Below are 27,981 nucleotides of genomic sequence, written 5' to 3' on the forward strand. Positions count from 1 at the left end.
GTAGGACACATATCGAGACAAGTTTGAGAAAAGTGGACATTTGGGGGTGTATGACTTGGTTTTCCACCAAAATCTTTGAATTATATTGCATTTTCTTGTGTAGCTGAGTGAGAAATTTCACTTACAAGCCTCTCTGCAGTCGGAGGAATACCTGACTGCACTGGTTATGTGTGTATCAGAACTCACTGCTCATTACGTTTTGTCGAACGAACACCGTAGTCATCGTCGTGGTCGCCGTCGTCAACTTAATCGTCATCGTCATCATCATCGTCATCGTCACCGTCGTTATCTGCCATTTGACAGACATAGCTGTCTAATACCTTCTCTATAATTTTCTGTCCATTATGGTCTTCAACGAATTGTATTCCTACTGCTCATGCTACCTTTCTTCCATTAAATCACGTTTTCTCACTTCTTGGAATCCAGAAAAGTATTTCCTTTGTACATTGACCATCTGTTCGCCCACCTTCATTTCATTTTCACTATAATCTTAATTTTCAGTTTACTAATTCACTTGCTCACACAGCAGTCTTTTCTTTTATTAACTCACAAGCAGAAATCCTTAAAGAACCCGGCTTTACGAGGAAGTGGATTTCAGTCAAATGGTTCAAATGGCTCTGAGCACTATGCGACTTAACTTCTGAGGTCATCAGTCGCCTAGAACTTAGAACTAATTAAACCTAACTAACCTAAGGACATCACACACATCCATGCCCGAGGCAGGATTCGAACCTGCGACCGTAGCAGTTGCTCGGTTCCGGACTGAAGCGCCTAGAACCGCACGGCCACTCCGGCCGGCAGATTTCAGTCAACATAAGTCAAGTATTATATCTGGTTTGCTACATTTTAAATCCAGCAATGGAATCTGCAGCAGTCACAGTTTCCTAGTTTCTTCGTTTGTTTTCCTGTCTCTCCCAGTAATTACCAACGTTATATATCCACTGCTCTCTGAGCAACCCTTAGTTTTTGATTTGCCTTTCGCATTAAAAGTCCGCATCTCATTGCCATAAGCCAGGACTGGTGATACACGTGATTGCAAAAGGCATCCGTTCTGGATGCATCAAGAGCTTGGCTTTCAATACTCTATTTAGTTTGCAAAATAGATTTCCAAGCTGTATTTGGTATTCCGTTTATTTACTTTTCTATACAACCAGCTGCGGTCTTCAGCTGCCCTAAATAACTCATTAACTTATCATGGGACTTAGTTATTAATTTTCTGCCACTTATTGCAATTGACTTCCATTGATAATCACAATTTTACAAGAGACAGTCAATTGAAAAAAAGAGAAAAAAGTAAGTAAACTGTTTATTATTTCAAAAATAATCGACTTAACTGTTAATAAATTTATCCACTGTGAACAAACCGATCAATGCCTTCATGAAGTAATGTTTGCGGTGGCCTATGGAACCATGATTGTACCCAGGCGAGTACATCCTCGTCCGAAACAAATCGACGGCCGCGAATGTTTTTCTTCGGGGCTCCAAAAATAACGAATTCGCATGAGAGAAACCGGAACTTAGTGAAAGACGTGTATGGGCTTCCCATCGAAACTTCTGCAGTGTAGTCGAAACAACCTGCCAGCAACATCACGACTCACATGATGCCAAGGTAGTTTCGAGTACGTTGCAGAATTTACATGGCGAAACCCGTACAGAGCCTCCACTAAGTGTCGCTCTCTTCCCATGCGATTTCTGATTTCCATATTTTTGAGCCTTGCCTCACAATAGGATATCTGTTTACTAAATATGACAGTACACATGTGATGTGTTACGACAGTGAAAGGAACCTGTGACCACTACAGTGCCACAAGTTCCTCCAAAAAATCGTAACACAACGCACACACAAATTTCATACTAACAAATGTAAATCCACCTGATGATGGAGGTTTAAATCTTTACAACGCGTCGTGGAGATAAAGAAACTGTGATTGGTAACAGTAAACTTGTTGGTTCATTTAAGGATAAATGTATTTACAGTTATGGCTACGACTTTTGAAACAGTAAGCAGTTATCCTATGTTTTTTCCGTCTGTGTCGTTTTAGTTGATTGCCCCTTATACATTCCTGTTGACGTTTCTTTGCACTAGAGCCCCACAGTACATTGCCACCAGGTAAAAAACGTGGCTCATACATGTTCCATTAATCTTAATTCCTTCTTAGTTTTCGCAGTTCAAGAATATGAAAACTCCTTCTGAGTATCCGGAATTTCGGTGATATAAAATATACTCCTCTTCTTTAAATTATGAATTTTCCGCTGTCTTCATGCAGTCTAATGAAAGCAGTAACTTTGATATGGGTATTTATCAATATACAAAGATATGTCGAGTAACTGTCTTGTTTATCGAGGGTTTAGCACAGATTTTGTTGATAGTGGGTCGAAAGCATTCAGAATCCATGAACACCATAAAGTAGTGAAAGTCATCATTAGTGCGAGAGGTTAATTGTGAGTCGATTTTGCTTTCGATGTAAAATGGTAGAGTATTACTTCCGGACATAATCACTATTAAAACTGTTGCATTCAAATATAAAACTGCTTTTATATCCCATCTGCAAACTGTAAAAGGATACAACAATAATTGTTAAGAATCTTGTTAAACAATGTGATCAAAACTCTCCGGACGTCTGGCTGAAAACGACTTACAACTTAGTGGCACCCTCCATCGGTAACGCTAGAATTCAATATAGTGGTGGCCCACCCTTAGCCTTGATGACAGCTTTCACTTTCACAGGCATACGTTCAATCAGGTCTGGAAGGTTTCTTGAGGAATGGCAGCCCATTCCTCACGGGGTGCTGCGCTGAGGAGAGGTATCGATGTCACTCGGTGAGGCCTGGCACGAAGTCGGCGTTGCAAAACATCCCAAAGGTGTTCTATAGGATTCAGGTTAGGACTCTGCGCAGGCCAGTCCATTACAGGGATGTTATCGTCGTGTAACCATTCCGCCACAGGCTGGGCATTATGATCAGGTGCTCGATCGTCTTGAAAGATGCAGTCGCCATTCCCGAATTGCTCTTCAACAGTGGGAAGCAAGAAGGTGCTTAAAACATCAATGTAGGTCTGTGCTGTGATAGTGACACGCAAAACAACAAGGGGTAAAAGGCTCCTCCATGAAAAACACGACCACACCATAACACCACCGCCTCCAAATTTTACTGTTGGTAGGCTGGCAGATGACGTTCACCGGGCATTCGCCATACCCACACCCTGCCATCGGATCGCCACATTGTGTACCGTGATTCGTCACTCCACACAACGTTTTTCCACTGTTCAGTCATCCAATGTTTACGCTCATTACACCGAGCGAGGCGTCCTTTGGCTTTTACCGGCGTGATGTGTGGCTTATGAGCAGCCACTCGACCATGAATTTCAAGTTTTCTCACCTCCCGCCTAACTTTCATAGTGCTTGCCGTGGATCCTGATGCAGCTTGGAATTCCTGTGTGATGGTCTGGATAGTTCTCTGCCTATTACACATTACGACCCTCTTCAACTGTCGGCGGTCTCTGTCAGTCAACAGACGAGGTCGGCCTCTACGGTTTTGTGCTTTACGTGTCTCTTCACGTTTCCACTTCATTATCACATCGGAAACAGTGGACCTTGGGATGTTTAGGAGTGGGGAAATCTCGCGTACAGACGATGACACTGGTGACACCCTATTACCTGACCACGTTCGAGCTCCGTGACTTCCGCGGAGCTCCCCATTCTCCTCTCTCACGATGTCTAATGACTACTGAGGTCGCTGATGTGGAGTACCTGGCAGTAGGTGGCAGCACAATGCACGTAATATGTAAAACGCATGTTTTGTGCGGTGTCTCGATACTTTTTATCACATAGTGTATGTAGCAAAGTCCGAAACAAGTAAGTTACTGTGGATTTCTCCTCCAATTTCTACAATACGTTACACTCCAAAAATGATAACTGAACTGATATGTGATGCAGTCGGGCAATTTGTAGAATTAGCTGTGCAACTACAACAGTGAATAAGTTAAAACCTAGTTCCTTCGTTCTATCGGCGCACAGATGCGAAAATGGCAGCTGCGGAAATAAGTGAGCGCGGTATTTAAAAGCAGTCCACTTTACTCGGTAGTGCTTAATAGGGTGTCCTTTAGATTCGGTCTTGAGTACGTAGGAGCTGGCTCCTGTTCTCGAGTCAGTCTAGAGCAGATAGCTGGAATTGCACGTCACGCGACTGGCAAAATGCGCCAGTGGGCGGCAGAACTACAGACCTTCGTCTTGTTCATCTGTTGTAGAATTATGGAGGATATACTGTGAACTCATATGATGATTTTTCTAGAAACTGAAGAACTCTTGTTCCGGAATCAGTATGCTTTCCATAAGCTCTAATGCTGTGAAATCGAGTTTGTTTTGTTCATTCGCTGGATCCAAGAGGCGGAGCTCTGATTTATGCTGTTTTTCTGACTTCCTCAAAGCCTTCGACTCAGTTCCGCACCTTCAACTAGCAAACAAAATGCGAGAGTTCGTAATATCCAAAAAGATATACGACTGTATGGGAGATTTTCCAAGAAACGTGACTCAATATGTCGTTCTTAATGGGTAGGCATCATGAGAAACAAAGGTAGTGTGGCAGCACGCCTGATGTCCATGACGCATGTACTTATTATCTGGCAGATAGCGCCTGCGGTCCTATGTTGCTGTTCACAAACGACAGAGTTGTGTACAGGGACGTGGCGACGACTGAAGCTTGTTGCGAAATGCATGGACAGCAGTTACTTGTTTAGTGCCTTGTGGGAATATTGTCAGTTGACTCTAAACATAAACAAATGTTAAAATTTTGAACTTAGCTGCTGTTCAGTAACGGTGAATGTAAATGAATGATTTGAGAGTCTCAGCCAACCAATTGACTGGCTGGTATGTAGTTTGTGTGGCCATGAGCCGCATGGCACCAGCCAGATACGGGACGTTTCACTGACTTTTAATTCCATATACATTATAATGTGAAGAATTTTAAGCTTAGCCCAACCCCAATGGGAATGATTTTTAACGGATTTATTTGATTTTGCTTATGGTCACAGATACAGCTTCTAGAGTCTGAAATTTGTCGTCGCCAATATATGATTTTACGTCTATTTGTACTTCTGAAGAATAGAATTTTACAGTTGTTGAAACCATGGTCAATGGTTGTTAATGCAACATATTGGCTGAGTCTCTCAAATCATACATAAAAAATGTAATGTAATGCGCATAAATAAAGGAAAATATTCGATATCGTTTGACCACGCGATTGGCCATCAGCTACCGAAATCAGTAATGGCCCTCAAGTATCTGCAAGTGTGTGTAAGGAGAGGTTTAATGTGCAACAAGTACAGCCTTTGGTAAGGAACATGCGAGACTCAGATTTTTTGGAAGAATTCTAAGCACGAGTCATTCACAGATCAAAGAATTCGCTTACAACATTCTCACTCAAGCAGTTATACACTCCAGGTAGTCAGGGTAGTTATAAAGTGCTTGAAACATGTTTAAAAAATCGACTCTGTATAATGCAAGAATGACACAAATATAAATGACAAGGTCTCAAAAGTTTTATTTTGGGTGGGGGGAGGGTAACCGTCGACCGCAGTTGCTGGAAATGACGATGAACCAAGCAAAGAAAAAATTTTATGTGCCGGAATTTGCCCATTGCAAATCGGTAGTAAGTCTGCAAAGAGCTTTCCGCGGTAAGTTTCACAGGACACCACCAGTTTACAAAAGCGTAGTGAAGTGATACACGTAATTTAAGAAGGACGGTTGGTTGTGCGATGCAAACTATTCGATCCGACCGGGCGTGTCGGAATAGACAGTGGATTGTGTGTGGGACGTTGCGAAGACCCACAAAGGCTACCTATCGACTAAGTGCAGAACTAAGCCCTCGTCAGCCGAAAGTGTGGAATATCCTTCGTAAGCGATTAAGAGTCAAGCCGCACAAATTGCAGCTTCTGCAAGCAATAAACCACGACCACAAACTGCGCCGCCTGCAGTTCTGCGCTGATGTGCAGAACCAACTCGAAAACGATGATTTCGCAATCAGATTAATCTTCAGTGACGAAGCCACTCTTCGTCTTTCGAGAAAGGTCAACCGATAGAACTCATAGATACGGGGACAAAGAATCCTCAAGCAACAGTCGAATACGCCCAGGATGCCACAAAAACTAATATGTTCTATGCTGTATGCAACAAGAAAGTCAATGGACCCTTCTTCAATGAGGAAACTACCAATGGTATCACCTGTCTCGACATCTCTATAATTGTAGCTCATGCAACAAATTGAAACGCTACAGATTGAAACTGATAGCAAGCATTTCATCTTTTAATAAAATGGCGTCCTCAAAATTTTTATATTTATTTATGAGAGTACCCGAATTATCCGTTGTCACGTTGATGGACAGACCGTGTTGCGGCCGCTGACTCGATTCGAGTAGTCACCACGGCCGCCAGATTTGACGCCTTGGGATTTTTTCTTGTGGGACTACGTCAAGAAAAGCTTTTATTTTCCACCTCTACCACAAAAGCTCGAAGACTTACGACACCGCATGGCAGTAGCTGTTCCTACGTCACTCCTGATATGCGGGTTCGGGTATGGTCAGAACTGGAATTCTGATTATATGTGTGTCCTGTGATGAAGAGTGAACGCATAGAACATTTATAAATACTGTAAGAAACTAAGAGCGTTCGTGTTTGAAATACTACATTTTTTTTGTTAAGTTGTTCTTGGCAGTTTAACTGTACAATGAAATGTTTGATGGCCTTCATAATTATCTTATATTGTTCGTGTGTCTACAACCATTACGTAGTTCGATTAAGGGAAGAGGCGGAAAAGATTCAAAGAATAGCAGCACCATTCTTCACGGATTTCCTTAGTCAACGCGAGAGTTGCACAGAGATGCTAAAAGTCCTGCAAAGGGAGACATTACAAGATAATTGGCGTGCTTTATCGACAGCATTACTCGTAAAATTCTGAGAGCCGACGTTCCAAACCGAATCAGACAAAATTCTGCTTCCACTAATAGACACACTGACGGAAAAAAATCGCAACACCAAGAAGGAACTGTACGACACAAACGAAAGTTTGGTATGCGTGTGTCCGCATCTGAAAGATGATATCTATTCTGATTTCGTGCCAGTCGCAAGAGAGTGGCGCCAGTAGCACCAATAGTGCCAATATGAAGATGTAAATCAGTTTTAAATACTTTGAGACTGGAGTAGTGAGTCGATGTTAGTCAAAAATGCCTTTAAGGCAACAAAGAGCCATGATCAATACGCCACTGAGTTTGAACGAGGTCGTGTAATAGGGCTATAAGAAGCTGGGTGTTCCTTCAGGGATACTGCAGAGAGACTTGGCAGGAATGTAGCCACTGTATATGATTGCTGGCAGCGTTGGTCACTGGAATGTATGGTAGCAAGAAGAGCGGGCTCTGGACGGCCACGTGGTACTACCGAGAGGGAAGACCATCGTGTTCACACTTCGTACTGCATTTGCAGCAGCAATTTGAGCAGCAGTTGGCATCACAGTAACACAACGAGCTGTCATAAATCGGTTGCTTCAAGGACAGCTCCGAGCCAGACGCCCGGTAGCGTGCATTCCACTAACCCCAAACCACCGTCATTTCCGACTTCAGTGGTGTCAAACGAGAGCTCATTGGAGGGCTGGTTGGAGATCAGTTGTGTTTTCTGATGTAAGCTCGTTCTGTCTTGGTGCCAGTGATGGCCGTGTTTTGATTAGGAGGCCAGTTGAGGGCCTGTAACCAACCTCTCTGCATGCTAGACGCACTGGACCTATACCTGGAGTTATTATCTGGGATGCGATTTTGTATGGCAGCAGGAGCATTCTAGCGGTCATCCCACACACCCTGACTGCAAATTTGTACGTCAGTGTGGTGGATCGACCTGTTGTGCTGCCAGTCATGAACAGCGTTCCCTGAGGTGTTGTCCAACAAGATAACGATCGCCCATATTCCCCTGTTGTAATTCACTGTGCTCTACAGAGTATCAATATGTGGCCTTGGCATGTTCGATCACCGAATCTGTCTCCAATCGGGCACTTATGGGACATCGTCGGACAAAAATTTCATCAACGTCCATGAGCATCATTAACCGTCCCTGTATTGACCGAACAAGTAGGCCCTACAACAGATCTGGAACTCCATCCCACAAACTGACATTCGACACCTGTAAAACACAATGCATGCACCTTTGCATGCTTGTATTCGGTAACCTGGGGGTTACACCTGTTATTAACGTACCAGCATTTCACATTTGCAATGGCTTATCTCGCGCTTACATTAACCTGTGACCTCCCAGTGTTAATCACTTAAATGTGTTACCTAAGCAAATGTATTCCCGAAATTTCGTTACTCTACATTAATTATGTTTTGGAGTTGCAATTTTTTTCGTCATTCTATCTTGCGTAATGACCACTAGGCTGAAGTTCGAGAAACGCCACATACTGCACAGTGACTTGCCGTGCATAAATTTATTTCATTTATTACTTATCGCCGGCTGGGTGGCCGAGCGGTTCTAGGCGCTACAGTCTGGAACCACGCGACCGCTACGGTCGCAGGTTCGAATCCTGCCTCGGGCATGGATGTGTGTCATGTCCTTAGGTTAGTTAGGTTTAATTAGTTCTAAGTTCTAGGGGACTGATGACCTCAGAAGTTAAGTCCCATAGTGCTCAGAGCCATTTGAGCCATATTACTTATCACTTTCCTTGGAACCACTTGAGCCAAAGAAATATGGTCATGGAACGAATCAGTATATAGTTTACATAGTAACAATTAGAAAATGTATGAGCCAGAGAAAATGATGAAATAACGGGAAAAATTTTGAGCGAGCGTAAAATGAACTTCATAATTACCATATCCTTCGCTGAGAGTATTCTTGAAAAGTTCCCTAAGTAGTCCCAAAATATGGTACCATAGACGATAATACAGCGTATGTAAGCAAAGTAAATAAGTCTTAGCCTTTCACAGTGAGAGACAGTACAGATTATTCTTCTAGTGTAGGTAGCAGCATTCAGTTTCTAAACAAAACATCTTGAACGCGATGGTTCCAAGAAAGTTACCCATTTACACATTCCGAAGAATTTTTAATGGTCTATCTTACTGACTGAGCACTTTGTGACAAAGTATTTCGCTTTTACACGAGCTCAGAAACTGTATGTTGCGTTTAGTTGCAGTCCAGTTGCGTCTTTACCCGACGAAATCATGCCGCAGATTTACATGGAGTAGTGCCAGAGGCAACTGGGGCAATGAGAGGCATTCTGTAGTATTCAGCGATGAGTCTCGCTTTTGTTTGTGAGAGTTAAAAATTAAAATGGCTCTGAGCACTGTGGGACATAACTGCTGTGGTCATCAGTCCCCTAGAACTTAGAACTACTTAAACCTAAGTAACCTAAGGACATCAGACACATCCATGCCCGAGGCAGGATTCGAACCTGCGACCGTAGTGAGAGAGTTAGATCTCCGCCAACATGTTCACGTGAAAGTCTAGCTTGAGGTCACAAGGACCAGTGCTTCTTGAGACCCGTGCCTCTCCAATTTCTGCAATTATGCTGTGGGATGCTATTGTACATAACAAAACGACTGATCCGAAAATTGTTGAAGGAAGGCTGGATGGTTGTCAGTATGTGGACAGAATGGTAAATTCTGTTTTCGTAACCTTCTTGACCAGGGTGCTTAATGACAGATTTCAGCAGGATAGTGCTAGTTCACGCTACAATCGCCTTAAAAACTGTCCGGATGCTTGACTGGCCTGCCCAGTCCCGTAATTTATCAACAATAGAGCATGTCTGGGATGGAAAGTCGCATACTTCGTACCAGCCCCCATCTAGTACTCTCTTTCAATTGATAAAGTATATGTTTCGGAAATAGCAAGAAATTTCTCAGTTTGAAAATCAGAGGCTGTTTGCTTCAGTGCCACAAGGAATACAAGGATGTAAAACACGTGATACGGAGATAATGTACTCATGAAAGATGTTGTAGGAAATATATCACAAGTTTGACAACAGGTGCGTAGCACTCTCAGTACTGAAAAGTGTATTTGTTCCCTTGTCAGCTGATGTTGATGTTCGAATGGAATAGATATTAATGCCGGCTATGTCACGAACACCTCCACAAAGTTTGACAAACATCAGACTGGTCCTATGTGACGTAACACCTTCCACATCCGCCAGTCTAGTTTCGCTTACAATTCGATTGATGTAAAGTATTGTTTTAGTCTGTCAGAAGGCGTTCTTCAGCGCTTTCAGTTTTGTCTGTAGCGAAATTCTTTAACTTGGTTGACACTGTCCAAGCTCGCGTTTGCGCATACATGATATACGAATGCCGATTACGTATCCAGATGGAGATGTAGAAGCATGCATGATTAATGATGGTGAGAAACTAGTGTCGTATGTTGTAATTTCTTTCGACATAATCCGGTGGCACCCTTCTTGAAACTGACTGAACATTCTCGTACGATTGCAGGTGAAATGTCCGGAATGCCGGGCGGAACACCGCATCCCGTACCAGGGCGTGCAGGGCTACCCGACCAACGTCACCCTGCAGCGCTTCCTGGAGCTGCACATCGAGATCACGGGAGAGCTGCCGGACCCCACCAGCGGCCAGATCATGGAGCGCTGCTCCGTCTGCTCGGAGAAGTCCTATTGTTCGCTCTGCGTCCACTGCGACAAGAAGGTCTGTGCCGACTGCAAGGGCGCCCACATGGACATCCTACGCCGCGAGATCACCCGCATCAACAACCAGGTAATGCCAACTCTTACTCTCCCCAACACAAGCAATACTGTCGCACAGAACCGTGTGCCGGTAATAAAGCGCTTACTCTTCTCTGACCCTACACTTCGTTGTCTCTACAAAACTTTTCCAACAGTCCTATTTCTCATCCACTACAGCCCATTTCCGCAGGTTCTCCATGATTCCATCGATCACTTGGTTCTTGGTCGACCCCGTCCTCTTAGACTCTATGGATTTACATCTAATATTCTTCTCTCTACTTCCGAATCATTCACCCGTGCTATGTGCCCCACCCATGTCAATCCAGCTGATTTCACTATTATCCTACTGGGTGGATCTTCCTATATAGTATGCGACTCAAGATAGTATCTCGTCCCTCATTTTCCTTTTTCACATTGATGTGCCTGTTTCATTGATGTGCCTGTTTCCCAAAGGCATCTAGCATTCCAACATCTTTTTATATTAATGACCAAGTTTTCTAGGATATGTAAGCACTTATCTTATGAATGTGAGTTAAAAATTGTCAGCAACATATTCTTTAGTGCAAAATAAGATCTGCTGTCTTCTATTAATCTTTGTTTTATTTCATAAGATATGGCATTTGTGTAGGTTACTGTCGATTCTGGATATTTTAGTTAATCAACTCTTTCGAAACTACAATTGCACAAAGTTATTGAGGGTGGCACGTTCTCCTTACGTGCTCTCCCACTAGCCATATATTTTGTTTTCTGCAAGTTGATATTCAATCCCATATTCCTACTGAGCCGGCCGCGGTGGCCGTGCGGTTCTAGGCGCTCCAGTCCGGAGCCGCGCTGCTGCTACGGTCGCAGTTTCGAATCCTGCCTCGGGCATGGGTGTGTGTGATGTCCTTAGGTTAGTTAGGTTTAAGTAGTTCTAAGTTCGAGGGGACTGATGACCACAGCAGTTGAGTCCCATAGTGCTCAGAGCCATTCCTACTGACCTGCTGAAGTGCGATGAATGTCGCTTGCATTGCCTTCTAAATTCTTGCAATTATCTATATATTTAATCGTTACAAGCAAGTACCTGTACGGATTTGTAGGAGATCATTCTGCTGTTTAGCAAGTTTGCATCCTTCTCAGAAGTCCGCACCTCGTGGTTTAGTGGCTAGCGTTGCTACCGCTGAAACACGGCGTCCTGCGTTCGATTCCCCGGCGGGTTGGGGATTTTCTCTGCCCGGGGACTGGTTATTTGTGTTGTCTTCATCATTTAATCATCATCATAATCAATCATGACTGTGGATACAGTGGACTCTGTAAAAAATTGGTCTGTGAAAAAATTGGGACTTTGTACGGGAGCTGATGACCGCGCTATTGAGCGCCCTACAAACCAGACATCATCATATCCTTCTTAACGTTCTCCCAGGCAATATTAAAAAGGAAACACGCTGCCCATCTCCGTGCTTTACACCGTCTTGTACGACTGTGTCTAATGAATCAGACACAATTCTTCCCCTTCAAATATTGCTGTGTACCTCACGCTTAACAATTTTCCGGGAGTTGCTAGTTCAGTGCAAGCAGGGTACAGTTGCTCTCTATTCGTGTATCGTATTTTCTGAGGTTGGATTTAGGGACAAGCCAAGCAATTGCCCAAATGATAGTGGAAATCCGACTAAACATCCATCCCCCTCCCCCTCCACACACACACACACACACACACACACACACACCACCCTCGACCAAAGTTTTCGGGAGATGGTTGGTTGGTTGTTTTGGGGAAGGAGATCAGACAGCGTGGTCATCGGTCTCATCGGATTAGGGAAGGATGGGGAAGGAAGTCGGCCGTACCCTTTCAGAGGAACCATCCCGGCATTTGCCTGGATTGATTTGGGGAAATCACGGAAAACCTAAATCAGGATGGCCGGACGCGGGATTGAACCGTCGTCCTCCCGAATGCGAGTCCAGTGTCTAACCACTGCGCCACCTCGCTCGGTTTTTCGGGAGTTTTCCTTCGTTTAATACGCGAATGCTGGAACTCCCCTCCCAAATATTCCCAATTGGTATTCGGTCTGCCCTACCCCCAGTGTACTCGGACATTAGTCTCAAAAACCACGACTCTTTAAAAGATCGGAACTCACACTCATAAACTGACTTTACCTGTCCAAACAGTTCTACTAGCCACGCCAGGTGGCGCCAGTAGACGAACGGCTATGTAGAGGTACGTCGTTTACAGTTCTGTTCAGTTGTAGTTCCGTTTGTATGAAAGTAGGACACGCCGCGAAAGGCTAGTACACGCAGCGAAAGTAATTGAAAATGGCCTAAAAGTGTCGGTTTCCTAGTGATTCACTGGTAAAGATAATCACTTAACACCAAGAAGCCAATAGTGTCCGATAAATACCAAGAAAATCGAAGATTTTCATCAGCGGAGTTGCCAAGACCGTACACCGGCACCGAGATACAGGCTCCTATGATGCACGTCCTTGTTCGGGAGCTCCCAGGAAAATATCAGAACGCCAGGAAAAGTATTTGGTAGTGAACAGTAAACGTAACAAATCAAAACTGTCCGTGAATTGACAGATGGACTAAACGCAACTAGAGATGCACTAGTGAGTGAGTCAACGTCGAGAAGGCATCTGGCGGAAAACAAACTCCAGGGTTATGTAGCAGCAAGGAAACCGTTGTCGCGCTCTGTTGACAAGAAGAAAAGGCTTTCGAAGGGCTACGAGACACACCAACAATGGACATAACGGAACTAGGAAAGAGTCCTAATCACTGACGAATCCAAGTTCGAAATACTTGGAAGTAAACGCAGTCAACTGTGAAGCATGGAAGGGGTTCAGTGACGGTATGGAGATCTTTTGGAGGTAATAACGTCGGAGATTTCATAAAAGTAGATCGACACACAAACCAAACGGATTATCATGCCATTCTCCACCGACATGCCAAGACAACTGGTTTCCGTCTGATTGGGAAAGGGTACGTGTTACAGTAAGAGAACAACCCGAAACATACATCCCAGTTGTGTCAGAACTATGCGAAGTATCTAGGGGCTCAGAATATTTTGAAAAAAAAAATAGAATAGCCTCCTCAGTCACTGACTGCTACCCAATCGAGCTAATATGGTATGAGTTGGACAGAAGAAATCGAAAACGGGGAATCATGAGTGGAACACACTTGTGGAAGGCCCTGCAGCAAGAATGGAGGCTAAGTTCAGCTGAAACCGTGGTAAAATTGACCCATCGCATTCCTAAAGTATGCAGCGTAGTGATTAAAGCAACGGGTGGCTATTTTGAGGAATCAAAAATTTAATAGTTGCATTTGCTTATGTATTGTATGAGCTTAGCAAACATATAGAAGACAATTAAATGCAATGTAATGATCTATTTCCTTTCCATTGTCCATAACCACTTACCAGTCTTCCTTACAGCAAATTTCAATATCAGACACGCCTTAGGTTTTGTTTAAGTTCTCTCAAATGTTTCGCCCCTAATGTGGCAAACTAGATTTTTTAATTTTCTTAGTCACTTGATGTTAGACATGTTTGAACTACTGTCCTATCTCCAGAAAAAAATTTTCATTCAACAGTGGCCAATGATAAAGTGGAGTGGACTGTGCCATTACGCCATTTTGTATTGACACCTCTAGTTGAGGGCTGCTGTACTGTGGCACGGGAATTTCAAAGGGTACCAGCATTGGACACTAGTACCTGCAAAGAAACAAACATTAATTGCGTAACTTCAGTTTTAGAGCTGACAATTATAAGTTTATGCCAACTCCTGTGTAAACTTTTGACTACATAACCAACACATTTTTGTGCAGGTGCGGAGAGGGATTCACCGATTACAAGACGCCCTATCCCTCGTGGAGAAGAATCAGATCACACTGCTCAATAACTGCACGTCGGTAACAGAAGAAATAGATGAGATCTACCGCCGGCTGATGAAGGCGCTGAAGGACCGAACCGAGTCGCTGCGGTCAGAAATCGAGCGCTACCAGAGCACGGAGCAGCGCAACCTGCGCACCCTCAAGGACAACCTGGAGCAGGAGCTCTCCAACATCCAGAGCAACTGCGAGCTCGCCGACAAGCACATGAACGACAACGTCGACTGGGACGACTGCGAGCTCATGGACGCCAAGGAGATCTTCCTCAAGACGGTCGAGTTCATCCGCAATTTCGAGTACGAGAACGTCGACTACACGCGCAGGGTACGCTTCTCGATGGCGACGGACCCGAACCAGCTGGTGCTGCACGTGGCGAACTACGGAGACCTGACCATCGCGTCACCCTACCCGAGCATGGCCGCCCCGGGCGTGGGGGGCAGTGGCGGCGGCGGAGGCGGGCTGTTGCAGCCGCCGGCCGCAGGCCCGGGTCTGATGCGGTCCAAGAGCGACCACCGGCTGGCGTCGCAGTTCCGCCAGGAGGAGCGCGGCGGCTACTTCGATGGGGAGGGAGGCGGGCCGTCGGCAGGTGGCCGCGCGTCGCCTCTCGGCGGTCGCAAGTTCGGCGAGCGCTACAGCAGCCGCGGCTACGGCGGCGGCGAATCTTCGAGGTAAACGTCGCAAACTACCCTACACTAGTTAGATTCAAGTTGTAACACCTCCAATTTTTTTCTCACGACTGGAAACAGAAAGATGCAATTGGTTTTGAAATAAGCGTGCGCTCGTTGTGGATGAGTGACAGAGATGGCAGTACCGTACAGAACTCTAGCAGCAAAGACGAGAGTGACTTTTATACTTAATATGGCAAAAACTGTCCTCCAGGTGGGTGCCACGAATGCTGCCTGTCGGATGACCACATGGCTGCGTGCGTCGCATGTTTCCAGGCAATGTTGACGCGTGATGCGGTATGGATCAGGTTTCTTTTCATCGATTGTGAGAATGTATGAGACATGGTTGCTTTTGCCCAATTAGCATACCAGACTCCTAACGAAGCGTTCGCAGCGGCCATGGAATCATGCCGTTGTGAAAAATGCATACAGCTGCATGGAGATTACTTCGCAAAGGCTCACAGTTTTCGTGTGATGTCTGTGAGAAAAAAATCGGAGATGTTATGACTTGAATGCACCACGTGTATCGCTTCTGTAACGGCTGGCTCAAAGTGTTTACAGATGGATCGGAAACACTAGGCGTCTCCTCGAGAACAGCTTTCTAGATGAGGTATACATGTAGGGCCGATCCTATTGCTACCCATAGAAAACTCCGTGCCGTGTTATTAGCTGCCTTACAGGCAGGCTAAGGTCCAAGGCATTGGGGAGGGATGTCATTACGGTCATGACCCCCTGCCCCTAAACAGCATTTTACTAGAACCGTTTGTATTTTCATTTATATTACTTTCCTAAAATTTCAGCTCTCTCTCGGAGAATACTGTATCGAGTGAACTAAGAGTCTCCAAAATACTAATAAATTTAAAAAATTACAAACTTCGTTTAACTTCGTATGTTTTTCAGTAGTGTTTTTGAGATTACCCTGTGTGCATTTATCTGCAACCTTAATGGCTTTAGCAAACATTAAAACGCAGAAAGGCGCCTCTTCGCAGCCTGATCAATCCCGCTGCCAACAATAAATCTGACACTGTGAGTCCACAAGCGGAACCGGAAAACTACCGAAAACGGAAGAACCGCAATACAGAAAGGGAAAGATGCTACACTAAAGAAAACTAACAGAAAGACTAAATTTCCCAAACGTAGGTGGAAGAGACAGAAAGATACAGAATTCCAACCATTTATATGCTTGCAAAGCTATAATCTGCAGACCTGTGTTCACAATCTTAGAGCTAAGTGAAATACTGAAATGGCCAGTGCATAGTCAGACTCTACATCGTACAAATTATGAAGTTGTCGAAGCTGTGTAAGTTTGCTGCTATTATAGTTCTTAAAACATTTTCAGGGCACAGGAATTTCTCAAATTTTTGGACAAATATTTTTCAGCGATGTATTTGTTGATCGAACTATATAAAATATAACATATAGGGTGAGTTTTTCCACCGTGTACAAACTTTAGGCACTTATCGATGAGAGGATACGGAACAAAAGAGGTATAATGAACTTTTGCCCGGAAATGCATGGTTTCTATTCCAGAGATCATTTATTCAATCATACTTTGTTACAGAGACTGCGGTCTAATACGCGCTTTACCAGGCTGCCACAATTACAATATGCATGGCTTCCTTCTAGAGGGTGGTACCATTCCTCATACGTCATACCATAGCTCCCTCTCCTGCCATAGTAATTGGTGATGATGTGTCCGCTGCGCTCCTCTTGCTAACTCACCTTGTTGTGGATATCATATAGGTTTGTACACAATGGTTCCGTATTCGAATCGAGAGCTTGCCGACATGGTGTTAACTTACGGAAAGGCAAATGGCAACGGGCGGCGGACAGCAAGGCTGTATCAGGAGACCTTTCCCCGCCGACAACAATCACAACACTCATTGTTTGCAACAGTGTTTCGCCGTTTTTATGACACAGGGTCGTTCCAGGAAGCAGGAAATCATGAAGGACATATTCGAAATGTTCGAACACCAGAGTTGGAGAAAAATGCGATTAATACTGTGGAAGGCGACCGCCGTGTCAGTACCAGGCAGTTGGTCTGCCAGTACAGGGTAAGCCAGACGACTGTGTGGAACATTCCCCATGACAGTTGTTACTATTCTTATCACTTACAGCGTGTGCAGAGATTACTAGCGACAGACTTTCCACATCGGGAGCAGTTTTGTCACTGGTTTCTTCACCTGGCAACCACCACTCATGGATCTGAGTCATCAATCGTATTCGCAGATGAGGCCACCTTTACGCGGAGTGGTGTCTTCAGCTTTCATAACAGTCATCTGTAGGATAGTATGAAGAACCCTCATGGTATGGTGGCAGAGAATCATAAGTGTCGGTGCAGTCGGAATGTATGGGCCAGGATAATTGGCGACCGTATTTTAGGACCAGTCTTACTTCCACGTCATGTAACGGGCCGAAATTATCGGCGTTTCTTGCGGGTGACCTTGCTTCTCCTGATGGAAGAAGTGCCATTGATGATTCGAAGGGTTATGTGGCCGCTACATGATAGTGCTCGATCCAACTTCGCTGTTAATGTCCCGAAGCATCTCAATAGTGCCCTCTTTGGTCGATGAATCAGGGTCCCGTAGTGTGGCCTGCTCGTTCATGGGACCTCAGCATGTGTGATTTCTGGTTATGGTGATGTATCAAAACTATCGTGTATGCAGAGCACTTTCCAGATGTGGAGATACGGAAGGAGCGTATTCGTACTGCCTTTGACGCTATTCGGATGCAGCCTGGCCAGTGTGAACATGTGAGGCAGAACACACTATGGCGCGTACGCGCTTGCGTTGAGGCATATTGAAACCATTTTCAACACAGACTGTAATTACGGCTGGACGGTGCAGTCTCTGTAACAATGTGTGACTGAGTAAATGGTATCAAGGGTAGAAATAATGCATTTCTGGACATAAGTTCATTAGACCTTTTTTGTTCCATATCCTCTCATCGATCAATCCCTAGAGTTTTTACTCAGTGGAAAAAAATCACCCTGTAAAATAATAATAATATATTGTTATTCTTTTTAAAATCTTAGGAATCCCTGGCTTGTTGAAAGTGAGGGTGATGGAAAGTTACATTTGGAGGGAGCAGGGGCAGCAACAAATTGTGGCCCTCCCGAGGGCCGAATCCTAGATCTGCGACTACTTAGAAACCAAATTATATGTAAGAGAGCTAAAATAGACAAAATAATGGTGTGTACAGATACCGTCAGCGCTCTTTTGTCCTTGAAACATCTAATGAGATCGAAAGATCTTAATAAATCGGTCGACGTGGGATTCCGGACTACATTGACGTCGAAGGTAATGGACTCGGTGACTGTCTTTCCAAAAATAAGCAACACCTTGCACCAATTATAAGGTCTCTCCCCGCTGTGATTACTATCGACGGCTTATAGTTGAGGCAAAAGCAGAATGGTCGTCGTTATGTATTAAGGACACTATTTAAAAGGAACTTGATACTGGGCTGTGCAAACAGAGCGCATTCCTGGTAAGCGGAGGTTTCTAAATTCCATTCTGAAAGGGGAAGGAAACCGTCATCACTGATTAAGAGCAGGAAACTTGGCTACCAACAGAACGAAACACTTGTTAAAATTAATAATCTCTCCAAACTGCAGTTACTGTAGAGCTGACATGCTGCATTCTTATGGAAATGAGTAATACATGAGAAAATAGAGGAAGGCTGAAACTTACTGATTATTTCTGACATTGATTAGGTCAAAATTCTTTCAGGTATCAAATGTTCTAAGTGTCTCTAAATTCCTTAGACTTCGAAAGTGGTCCCTTAATGCCACTTTAAGTTTATATGAATGCAGGAGATCCTGGGTTCAAGTCCTAGTCCAGCACACTAATTCCGCACGAAGTCTCGATGCAGTTGATATAACTTCTTCCTTTCCTTTCTTCCCCGTCCCCCTTCAATTTACATGACATATGCTACAACTGCAGATCTTGTGAGGTGTCCGTTCTTTCGGACAGACTGCTTGTCTGTTCTTTCAGACAAGCAGTCTGTCCGAAAAAGCAGAGACTATACATTCACATAATTGATTCGCCTCGACGGGAAATGAATCCACAACCACCTGTGCCGACGCACATTTACGTCCTTCCTCCAGAGGTAATTTGAAAATTAGAAAGCGTGGAGGAACTGGACGGGTGCAACGGATAGATGGCGCTAGTTGGGAAAGTGAGTTGGAAGGGGAGCGTGCCGAGATAGTTCGCGCATTTGCGCTGGACACTGTCTCCAGGTGGCGCAGTGGTTAATGCATCTGCCTAGCAAGCCGGACATACCAGGTTCAAGTGCCGCTCCGGCACCCATTTCTTCTCGTCGGCGCTGATTCCGCACAAAGTCGCGATTCGCGATGCAGCTGGTATCATTAATTCCTTTCATGTCTCCCCCTTCCCCTTCAGTTTACATTAGATTTGTACTTAACATCCTGTTAGTTTCTTCATTACTTATTTTAAAGAAAGCTCAACTTTGATTGACACAATGTTTTTTTTTCTTCATACTCATGAAAAAATTTTATAAAATTTAATTTTAAAAATTTCACTCTGTTCATCTTATACGTCCCATCCATTACACTCTCGTTGTTGTCACCTCATAGATTTCTTCCTTCCCTTGTGCCCTAAAGCGGGAAGTGGTACGAATCGAGAAATTGTATTTACCTGTCTCACACAAGGTTTCCTATCGATAATAGTCACTTATTGTTACTGTTAGCTTTCTCCACTATAATCACACTTCACACAATACTACATACCACTGGTTTTAAGTGAGCTATCTGATCAGCAGTTTAATTAAGCCTTGAAGCACTTCGCGCTGCCAGCTTTCTTATCATCCGCAGTCGAATCATCTATAAGTCCCGTAATCGACCCGTACAAACATTCATTATGACAGCTGACCAGCAATTCTGCCGAGAGACTAACACTGCCCGAGTCGCTAAGTTCAGGACAAAACAGCCGTTTTTGTAGCTGGAAAGGCAGTTTTACGTATACCTACAACTCGCAGACGTTACAACTCGCTTGGCTCATGAGTACTTAGTGACAGACGGATAAGGTAAAAGGAATGAGCATAGAGGACACTAGTGTGTCCTCTTGTCGAGTACCGCTCAAATGTTTGAGATCCGCTCTGGGTCGGATTAAAGGAAAACATCGAAGCAATTCAGAGGCGGGCTGCTGGGTTTGTTACCCGTAGATTCGAAAAAGAAGCATGTACTATGGAGATGCATCGGGAATTCAAATAGGACGCACTGGAGGGAAAGCGACGTTCTTTTCGAGTAATATTACTGAGGAAATTTAGAGACCCGAAACTTGAGGCTGACTGCACAACTATTCTATAACCGCCAATGTACATTTCGCGTAGTGACCACGAAGGTAAGATTATAAAGATTAGGGCACGAACGGAGGAACATAGATAATAGTTTTTCCCTCGCTTTTTTGGCAAGTGAAACAGAAAAGGAAATGACTAGTAGTAGTATAGGATATCCTCCGACACGCACCATACGGTGGCGTGCTGAATATGTACGAGGGTCAGTCAAATGAAAACCTTAAATTTGTAATAAGAAATCGAAATTTCGCGCCGTTATCCTGTAAGTTGGTAAGCGTGCTACAAACAGCGTGCAGAATGGCCTGTAGGTGGCAGCATAGTGTAGATGTACATTTACCATCGCAGTATCAGTATAAAGATGGCCGCCCCTCTTGCGACTTGCACCAGGGAAGAACAGCGTTCTGTTATTCGGTTTTTGCATAGTGAAGGTGTGAAACCTATTGAAATTCATCGACGAATGAAGGTTCAGTACGGTGATGCATGTTTATCATAGCAGCAAATCTATGAATGGAGTAGGAAGTTCGAAAATGGTGTGACTTCAGTGGAAGATGCTCCTCGTCCGGGACAGGCACAACGAGTTGTGACTCCACAGAACATTGCAGCAGTTGAAGCCATAGTGAAGGAAAACCGCCGAGTGACAGTCAATGACATTACAGCATGTTTACAGATTAGTCATGGGTCAGCACACCACATTGTGCATGATGTGTTTCAGTTTCACAAAGTATCTGCAAGATGGGTGCCACACGGCAGCTGACTCCTGAAATGAGAGAACGACGTTTTGATGCTTGTGAAGAACTTCTTCGGCGGTTTGAATCGATACTGGGGACGAAACCTGGGTTCATTTCCACCAACCTGAAACGAAGAGAGCGAGCAAGGAATGGCACCATTCCTCATCACCAAAACGAAAGAAGTTTCGAACAGAACCATCAGCAGGGAAGGTTATGCTGACTCTCTTTTGGGATGAAAAATGCGTCATTTTGAAGCATTACATGCCCAGAGGGACCACTCTCACCAGTGCATTATACACAGATCTCCTAAAAAATCATCTTCGGCCTGCAATCAAATTAAAGTGACGTGGATTGCTGTCAGCAGGTGTCCTTTTGCAACATGACAATGCAAGGCCCCACACCGCACGTACTACAGTTGCAACTATCACAGACCTGCATTTTGAGTGTCTTCCTGATCCACCATACTCACCAAACCTTGCCCCAAGTGATTTCCATATGTTTGGACCACTCAAAGACGCAATGGGAGGAAAGAAGTTCCGTTCTGATGAAGAGGTACGCCACGCGGTGCATGAGTGGTTGCGCGGACTACCAAAATAATTTTTTTCTAAAGGAATTTATGGACTTTGTAAGCGCTGGAGGACTTGCATTGAGCGTGGGGGAGATTATGTTGAAAAGTGATACAGCTTTATACCACTTCTGCACAATAAATAATATTTAAAATAATATTTAAGGTTTTCATTTGACTCACCTTCGTATGTAGATGAAGAGGTGTAAGAACAGTAACCTTAAAACTTTTTATGTCTAATGTAGCCACGTTTTTGTTCAAGTTTCTGAATCTTGTACTTCGTTGTATGTACCACCACCCAGATTTATTGGAAATACACTACTGGCCATTAAAATTGCTACACCAAGAAGAAATACAAATGATAAACGGGTATTAATTGGACAATGTATTATACTACAACTGACATGTGATTACATTTTCACGCATTTAGGGTGCATAGATCCTGAGTTATCAGTACCCAGAATAACCACCTCTGGCCGTAATAGCGGTCTTGATACCCTGGGCATTGAGTCAAACAGAGCTTGGATTGCGTGTACAGGTAAAGCTGCCCATGCAGCTTCAACACAATACCACAGTTCATCAAGAGTAGTGCCTGGCGCATTGTGATGAGCCAGTTGCTCGGCCACCATTGACCAGACGTTTTCAATTGGTGAGAGATCTGGAGAATGTGCTGGCCAGGGCAGCAGTCGAACATTTTCTGTATCCAGAAAGGCCCTTACAGGACCTGCAACATGCCGTCGTGCATTATCCTGCTGAAATGTATGGTTTCGCAGGGATAGAATGAAGGGTAGAGCCACGGGTCGTAACACATCTGAAATGTAACGTCCACTGTTCAAAGTGCCGTCAATGTGAACAACAGGTGGCCGAGACGTGTAACCAATGGCACCCCATACCATCCCGCCGGGTGATACGCCAGTATGGCGATGACGAATACACTCTTCCAATGTGCGTTCAGCGCGATGTCGCCAAACACGGATGCGACCATCTTGATGCTGTAAACAGAGCCTGGATTCATCCGAAAAAATCACGTTTTGCCATTCGTGCACCCAGGTTCGTCGTTGAGTACACCATCGCAGGCGCTCCTGTCTGTGATGCAGCGTCAACGGGTAACCGCAGCCATGGTCTCCGAGCTGATAGTCCATGCTGCTGCAAACGTCGTCGAACTGTTCGTGCAGATGATTCTTGTCTTGCAAACGTCCCCATCTGTTGACTCAGGGATCGAGACGTGGCTGCACGATCCGTTACAGCCACGCGGATAAGATGCCTGTCATCTCGACTACTAGTGATACGAGGCCTTTGGGATCCAGCACCACGTTCCGTATTACCCTCCTGAACCCACCGATTCCATATTCTGCTAACAGTCATTGGATCTCGACCAACGCGAGCAGCAAAGTCGCGATACGATAAACCGCAATCGCGATAGGCTACAATCCGACCATTATTAAAGTCGGAAACGTGGTGGTACGCATTTGTCCTTCTTACGCGAGGCATCACAATAACGTTTCACTAGGCAACGCCGGTCAACTGCTGTTTGTGTATGAGAAATCGGTTGGAAACTTTCCTCATGTGAACAGCGAGACCGCTACGCTCGCAGGTTCGAATCCTGCCTCGGGCATGGATGTGTGTGATGTCCTTAGGTTAGTTAGGTTTAACTAGTTCTAAGTTCTAGGGGACTATTGTCCTCAGAAGTTGAGTCCCATTGAACCATTTTTTTCCCTCATGTGAGCAGGTTGTAGGCGCCAACCTTGTGTGAATGCTCTGAAAAGCTAATCATTTGAGTATCACAGCATCTTCTTCCTGTCGTTTAAATTTCGCGTCTGTAGCTCGTCATCTTCGTGGTTCAATTTTAATGGTCAGTAGTGTGTAATGTAGCCACGTTTTTGCTCACGTTTCTGAATCTTGTACTTCGTTGTATGGACCATCACCCAGATTAATTGGAAATAAAATAAAACTACTTGCAGGTACGGCCGTGGCGGCGACGATTACAACCGTGGCGGCGGCGGTGGCGACTACGAGTACGACGAGGGCGGCGGCAGCGGGGGGCGCGCCAGTCGGCGCTACCGCTCGCGGCTGGCGTCGCGGCACCTCGGCGGCGGCGACGGCGACTCTGACAACGACGCCGTCGGCGTGGGCGGCCGCTCCGTGCGCTTCTCCGGCGACTGCGGGGGCGGCGGCGGCGGCGGTGGCGGAGGGCCGTCGCACCACGGCAAGGAGCGGGAGCGCGTGCTCGACACGGAGGACGCGTCCCGCGGCCCGCTCAGCGGCATCACGCGCCTGCTCGACTCGCCGCGCGTCATGAAGCGGCTGCAGGAGTCCGAGCAGCGCGGCAAGAAGCGCGACAAGGAGCCGGCGCCGGCGCCCGCGCCGCAGGCGGCGCCCAAGGCGGCCAGCGCGCCCGCCAGGAGGGCGCCCGCCTCGCGGCAGGTCAGCGAGGACGACGAGATATCCAAGATCAAGAAGCAGAACAAGGCGTCCGGCAGCGGCGGCGAGGCGGCGGCCACCACGGCCGCCGACACCACCACCACCACCACCACGACGGCGTCGTCGAGGCCACAGTCGGAGCGTGTTGCGGCGCTCAAGCAGCAGCGCAGCACCGACGCCGGCAGCGAGGATTCCTCCTCGGCCGACCAGGCGCGCAGGACGCCGCCCGCCACCGTGCAAGAGGTGAGCAGCCCCGAGCTGCCAGAGGACGGCCAGCCCGACTGGTGGCTGTAGTTCGGCCTCTGCGGCCGGGAGGCCCCAAACACCGGCCTCAGCGTGCTTCGCTGTGTGGCCGGTCTCACACCAGCCGCACCTCTCTTGAGGAACGGTTACTTTTCTCACGAGGTCTAAACCGCGATCTCCAATCGACAAGTATTTCTCTATTGTGCTACAAATACTGGACAAATTTTCTTTTCCCTCATTTTAATCGCTAATCGAGTGGATACTGCTAGGACTTGTAAAATTCTGCCTCCTTTTCAGGCAGAAAACAGCGAGCTACTGCTAGGTAAGGGGAATCCCAGTCGGAAAAGTTTGGAAGCTATTGCCGGTTTCAACATTTCCCTCACGACCGAGGGCAATCTCATTAAGACTTTATTTGGAACTGAGGACTGATCTCCCTACGTCACTAGTATGCCAGCCAAAAAAAGGACATCTTTCGATAACATACTTCTAGGCTTGTGAGCGTTCACATACTGCACATTTACTAAGTTGTACCAGTCAAATGCGTATGTATTCGCCTGTTCGATTACTAACTTACGTCGGACTCGTGTGACTTTTCCCCGATTGGCTGTGATAAAGAGAAAGCGATAATTAGTGAGAGAACTGCTATTAGCTGAACTCTAGCCTTAGGAGACCGAATGACAGTATCACCAGTTACTTTTGTTATCTGTGATGATAGCATGCTAGCACATCCACTCAAACTGAACTAAATAGTGATTCTTCTAACCTGGCAATAAACCTTGTCTAAGCGGGAAGAAATTGAGAATACGTCACACCAGAGCATAAATGACGCCAGTTCAGCACAAACAAATTTAAAATCCTCAAATACCTTTTTACATTTCCAGAAGATACAGTTAATTAAAAAAATTAAGTTTAGAGTGACTCTTTGCACACTAGGCACATCAGACATTCTCATCTCATGAAAAGCCAGTGTGCTCTATAAAACTGCTAAGTATTCTTTTATTCCCTTATATACACTATAGTCCTAATGGGAAAGTAGGTCTATATGCTTAAGGCAGATGACGTAACAAACGTGAACATGCAGTTTAAATTGAATTTTAGAACTTCCCAATTTCAATTTCTCTTTTTCTAGGCGTCTATTTCGGACCTGTAAGAAACATGATAAGAACTACAGCTGAAGCAATGCAAACGTGTACTTTTATTGCTTAGCTACCATTCCTTAACAAACTATTTCACCTCACAAGAATATGTCGTACATTCTGTCGTAATGCTTCCGCATGATGTAATAACGCGAGACAATTAGAGTCTATTACTGAGTCCGTCGCTTGACAGAAAGGAGTGTGTTGTCATGACTAAAATGAGCTACATGTCCCTTAAGTGTTTAAGTTTGTATATATATTGTTGTGTATAAAACTCTTTACAATTCTTAGCAAACTAATTAATTATTAATAGCTTTGTAACAATTTTATATTTAGATTTTTTTGATAGCTGATTTTTAAATTTTTTGTCTGTGTCCAATATTTTTCAAAAGTTTTTTTCTCCTGGGGCTGTTTTTAATTCCATGTTAACTTACAGGTTGTTGTACAGTAACAGTTCTTCGGACTAATACCGTTTTGTCAATATAACGTTAATGATCGCAGAGATCTGTTCGTTATGGTGCGTAGTTTCCTTATTCTTCTCCACACTGTGCTTGTATGGCTGACGATCATTGTGTCAAATGCTATGATATGACTAAGCGAAGTGTTTACTTGCCTGTGAATCCTGTCTTCCCCCTACAGTCCATTCCTGTAGTAGATGACCAGCTAATAACTAACGATATCATATTATGACCTTCGGTGGCATTGCTGACAGCGACCTCTCTCCTAAGAGTGTAGTTTCCCTTGTTAATATTTCCTGACAAAGAATACTTCCCGTGGATTCTTTGTTGAAATTACGAGCTCGGAAACAGTTATCTGTTTTTTTTTTCCTGTTGAATAAATATCCAGTGATACTGAAAATTCCCTGGAACACTCATCAGAGCATGGGAATTCATGCCTGAAGCTCTTGATCGACAGTCATTTCCTCATTAGGAATTTACTGAAGCTTTCCGAAATACGACAAGCTTTATTAGCCGCATTACTCTCTGTGGTGTATGCGAGATATTTGATACCGGGGATCTGTAGGTCGGACATGCATTAAAAGACGGCCCCAGGAGGAGAACTGAGAGAAAGAGCGAAGATAGTGACTCTTGCTGGAATACCAGGTTGCGACCAGCGACGGAGAATCGGACGACACGTCTTCGGCCGCAGGCGCCAACACGACGACCACGTCGGCTCAGCGCAAGACTTCCACGGGAACGGCGACCGGGGCTGGGCGCAGGACGTCCGACGCCGGTACTAAGAAGCCGGCGGTGCGGTCGGCGAGTTCGGAATCCAGCACGTCTTCCGAGTCGTCTTCCAGCGCCGCTGCCTCCCCCGTGCGCACCACGGCGCCAGCGAGCACCGCCGCCCCTGCCGGAGCAGACAGTAGCGGCACTTCGACGGCGCGAGGCCGCGGCGCCTCTGGCGGTTTCCAGAGCCGTTTCCTCGCCAACCGCCAGCAAGCGGCTGCCGCCGCGGCTGCAGCAGCGTCCTCCACGAAGGAGGAGGACGAGGACGAAGAGGAGACGGAGACCAGCTCCGACTCGGAAGAGACCGAATCCGAAGAAGAGTCGGAGGACGAGGCGGCGAAGAAGAAAACAGCGGAACCCGCGTCTGCGTCATCGTCGTCGACGCGCGCTGTCGACCGCACAGACATCGGACCGCTGCTGGCCCGCAGTGCGAACGCGCGGGACACGTCGGACGCCCCCGCTACTTCGTCGAGGAGGAGGGACAGCCGCGACGAAGGCGGCTCGTCCACCGCCGGCTACCGGCGCTACAGTACCGACGCGTCGTCCACTCCCAGCTACCGATACGGCGCCAACAAGGACAAGGATAAAGAGGAGACGGGCAGCAAGTACCTGAGTCGCAGCAGGGCCGCGCAGCAAGAAGACGACACGCCGTCCTCCCGGTACGGCAGCAGCGGCTACACCAGCCGATTCCTCAACAAGAGCAAGAGCTCGGCGGCGCTCTCGCCCGAGGAGGACTCCGACTCGCGCAAGTACGGCGCCGGCAGCAGCAGCACCACCACCTCCGCGGCAGCTGGCGCCGACGATTCCTCCAGCAGGTACCCCAGTGGGCGGTCGCGCTACGCCGCGCTCAAGGACCGGCGGTCGCGGCTCGCGCGCAGCCGCAGCTCGCACAACTTCGGCGGCGACGACCAGGACGAGCAGGACGACAGCCCCTCGTCGCCGACGTCGTCCGGCATGCCCGCCTCCTACCTGCCGTCGCGCTACGCAGCCGGCTCGTCCACAGCTGACCTGGCGCGCAGCCGTTCCACCCACGCGCTCAAGTCACGCGAGAACTCGCCCGAACGGCCGAGCGCCTCCGGCTCTGGCGCCTCAGGGTAAGCGTTTGATTGTAGTCTCATAGCT

General features: G+C 46.0%; 1 protein-coding gene across 5 annotated transcripts in view; it reads left to right on the plus strand.

The window, feature by feature from the left end:
* The window catches only part of LOC126253014 (hornerin), a 295,500-nt gene that overhangs the window by 234,663 nt on the left and 32,856 nt on the right, over positions 1-27,981 (plus strand). For all 5 annotated transcript variants that reach the window (XM_049954067.1, XM_049954070.1, XM_049954071.1 and 2 more), the window contains 4 exons: positions 10,454-10,732; positions 14,497-15,227; positions 23,792-24,494; positions 26,734-27,953. In XM_049954067.1, coding sequence (XP_049810024.1) covers positions 10,454-10,732; positions 14,497-15,227; positions 23,792-24,494; positions 26,734-27,953 — 2,933 coding nt within the window. The remainder of the gene's footprint in view (positions 1-10,453; positions 10,733-14,496; positions 15,228-23,791; positions 24,495-26,733; positions 27,954-27,981) is intronic.

Source organism: Schistocerca nitens, chromosome 4, assembly GCF_023898315.1.
Source record: "Schistocerca nitens isolate TAMUIC-IGC-003100 chromosome 4, iqSchNite1.1, whole genome shotgun sequence".
Classification (NCBI taxonomy): domain Eukaryota; kingdom Metazoa; phylum Arthropoda; class Insecta; order Orthoptera; family Acrididae; genus Schistocerca; species Schistocerca nitens.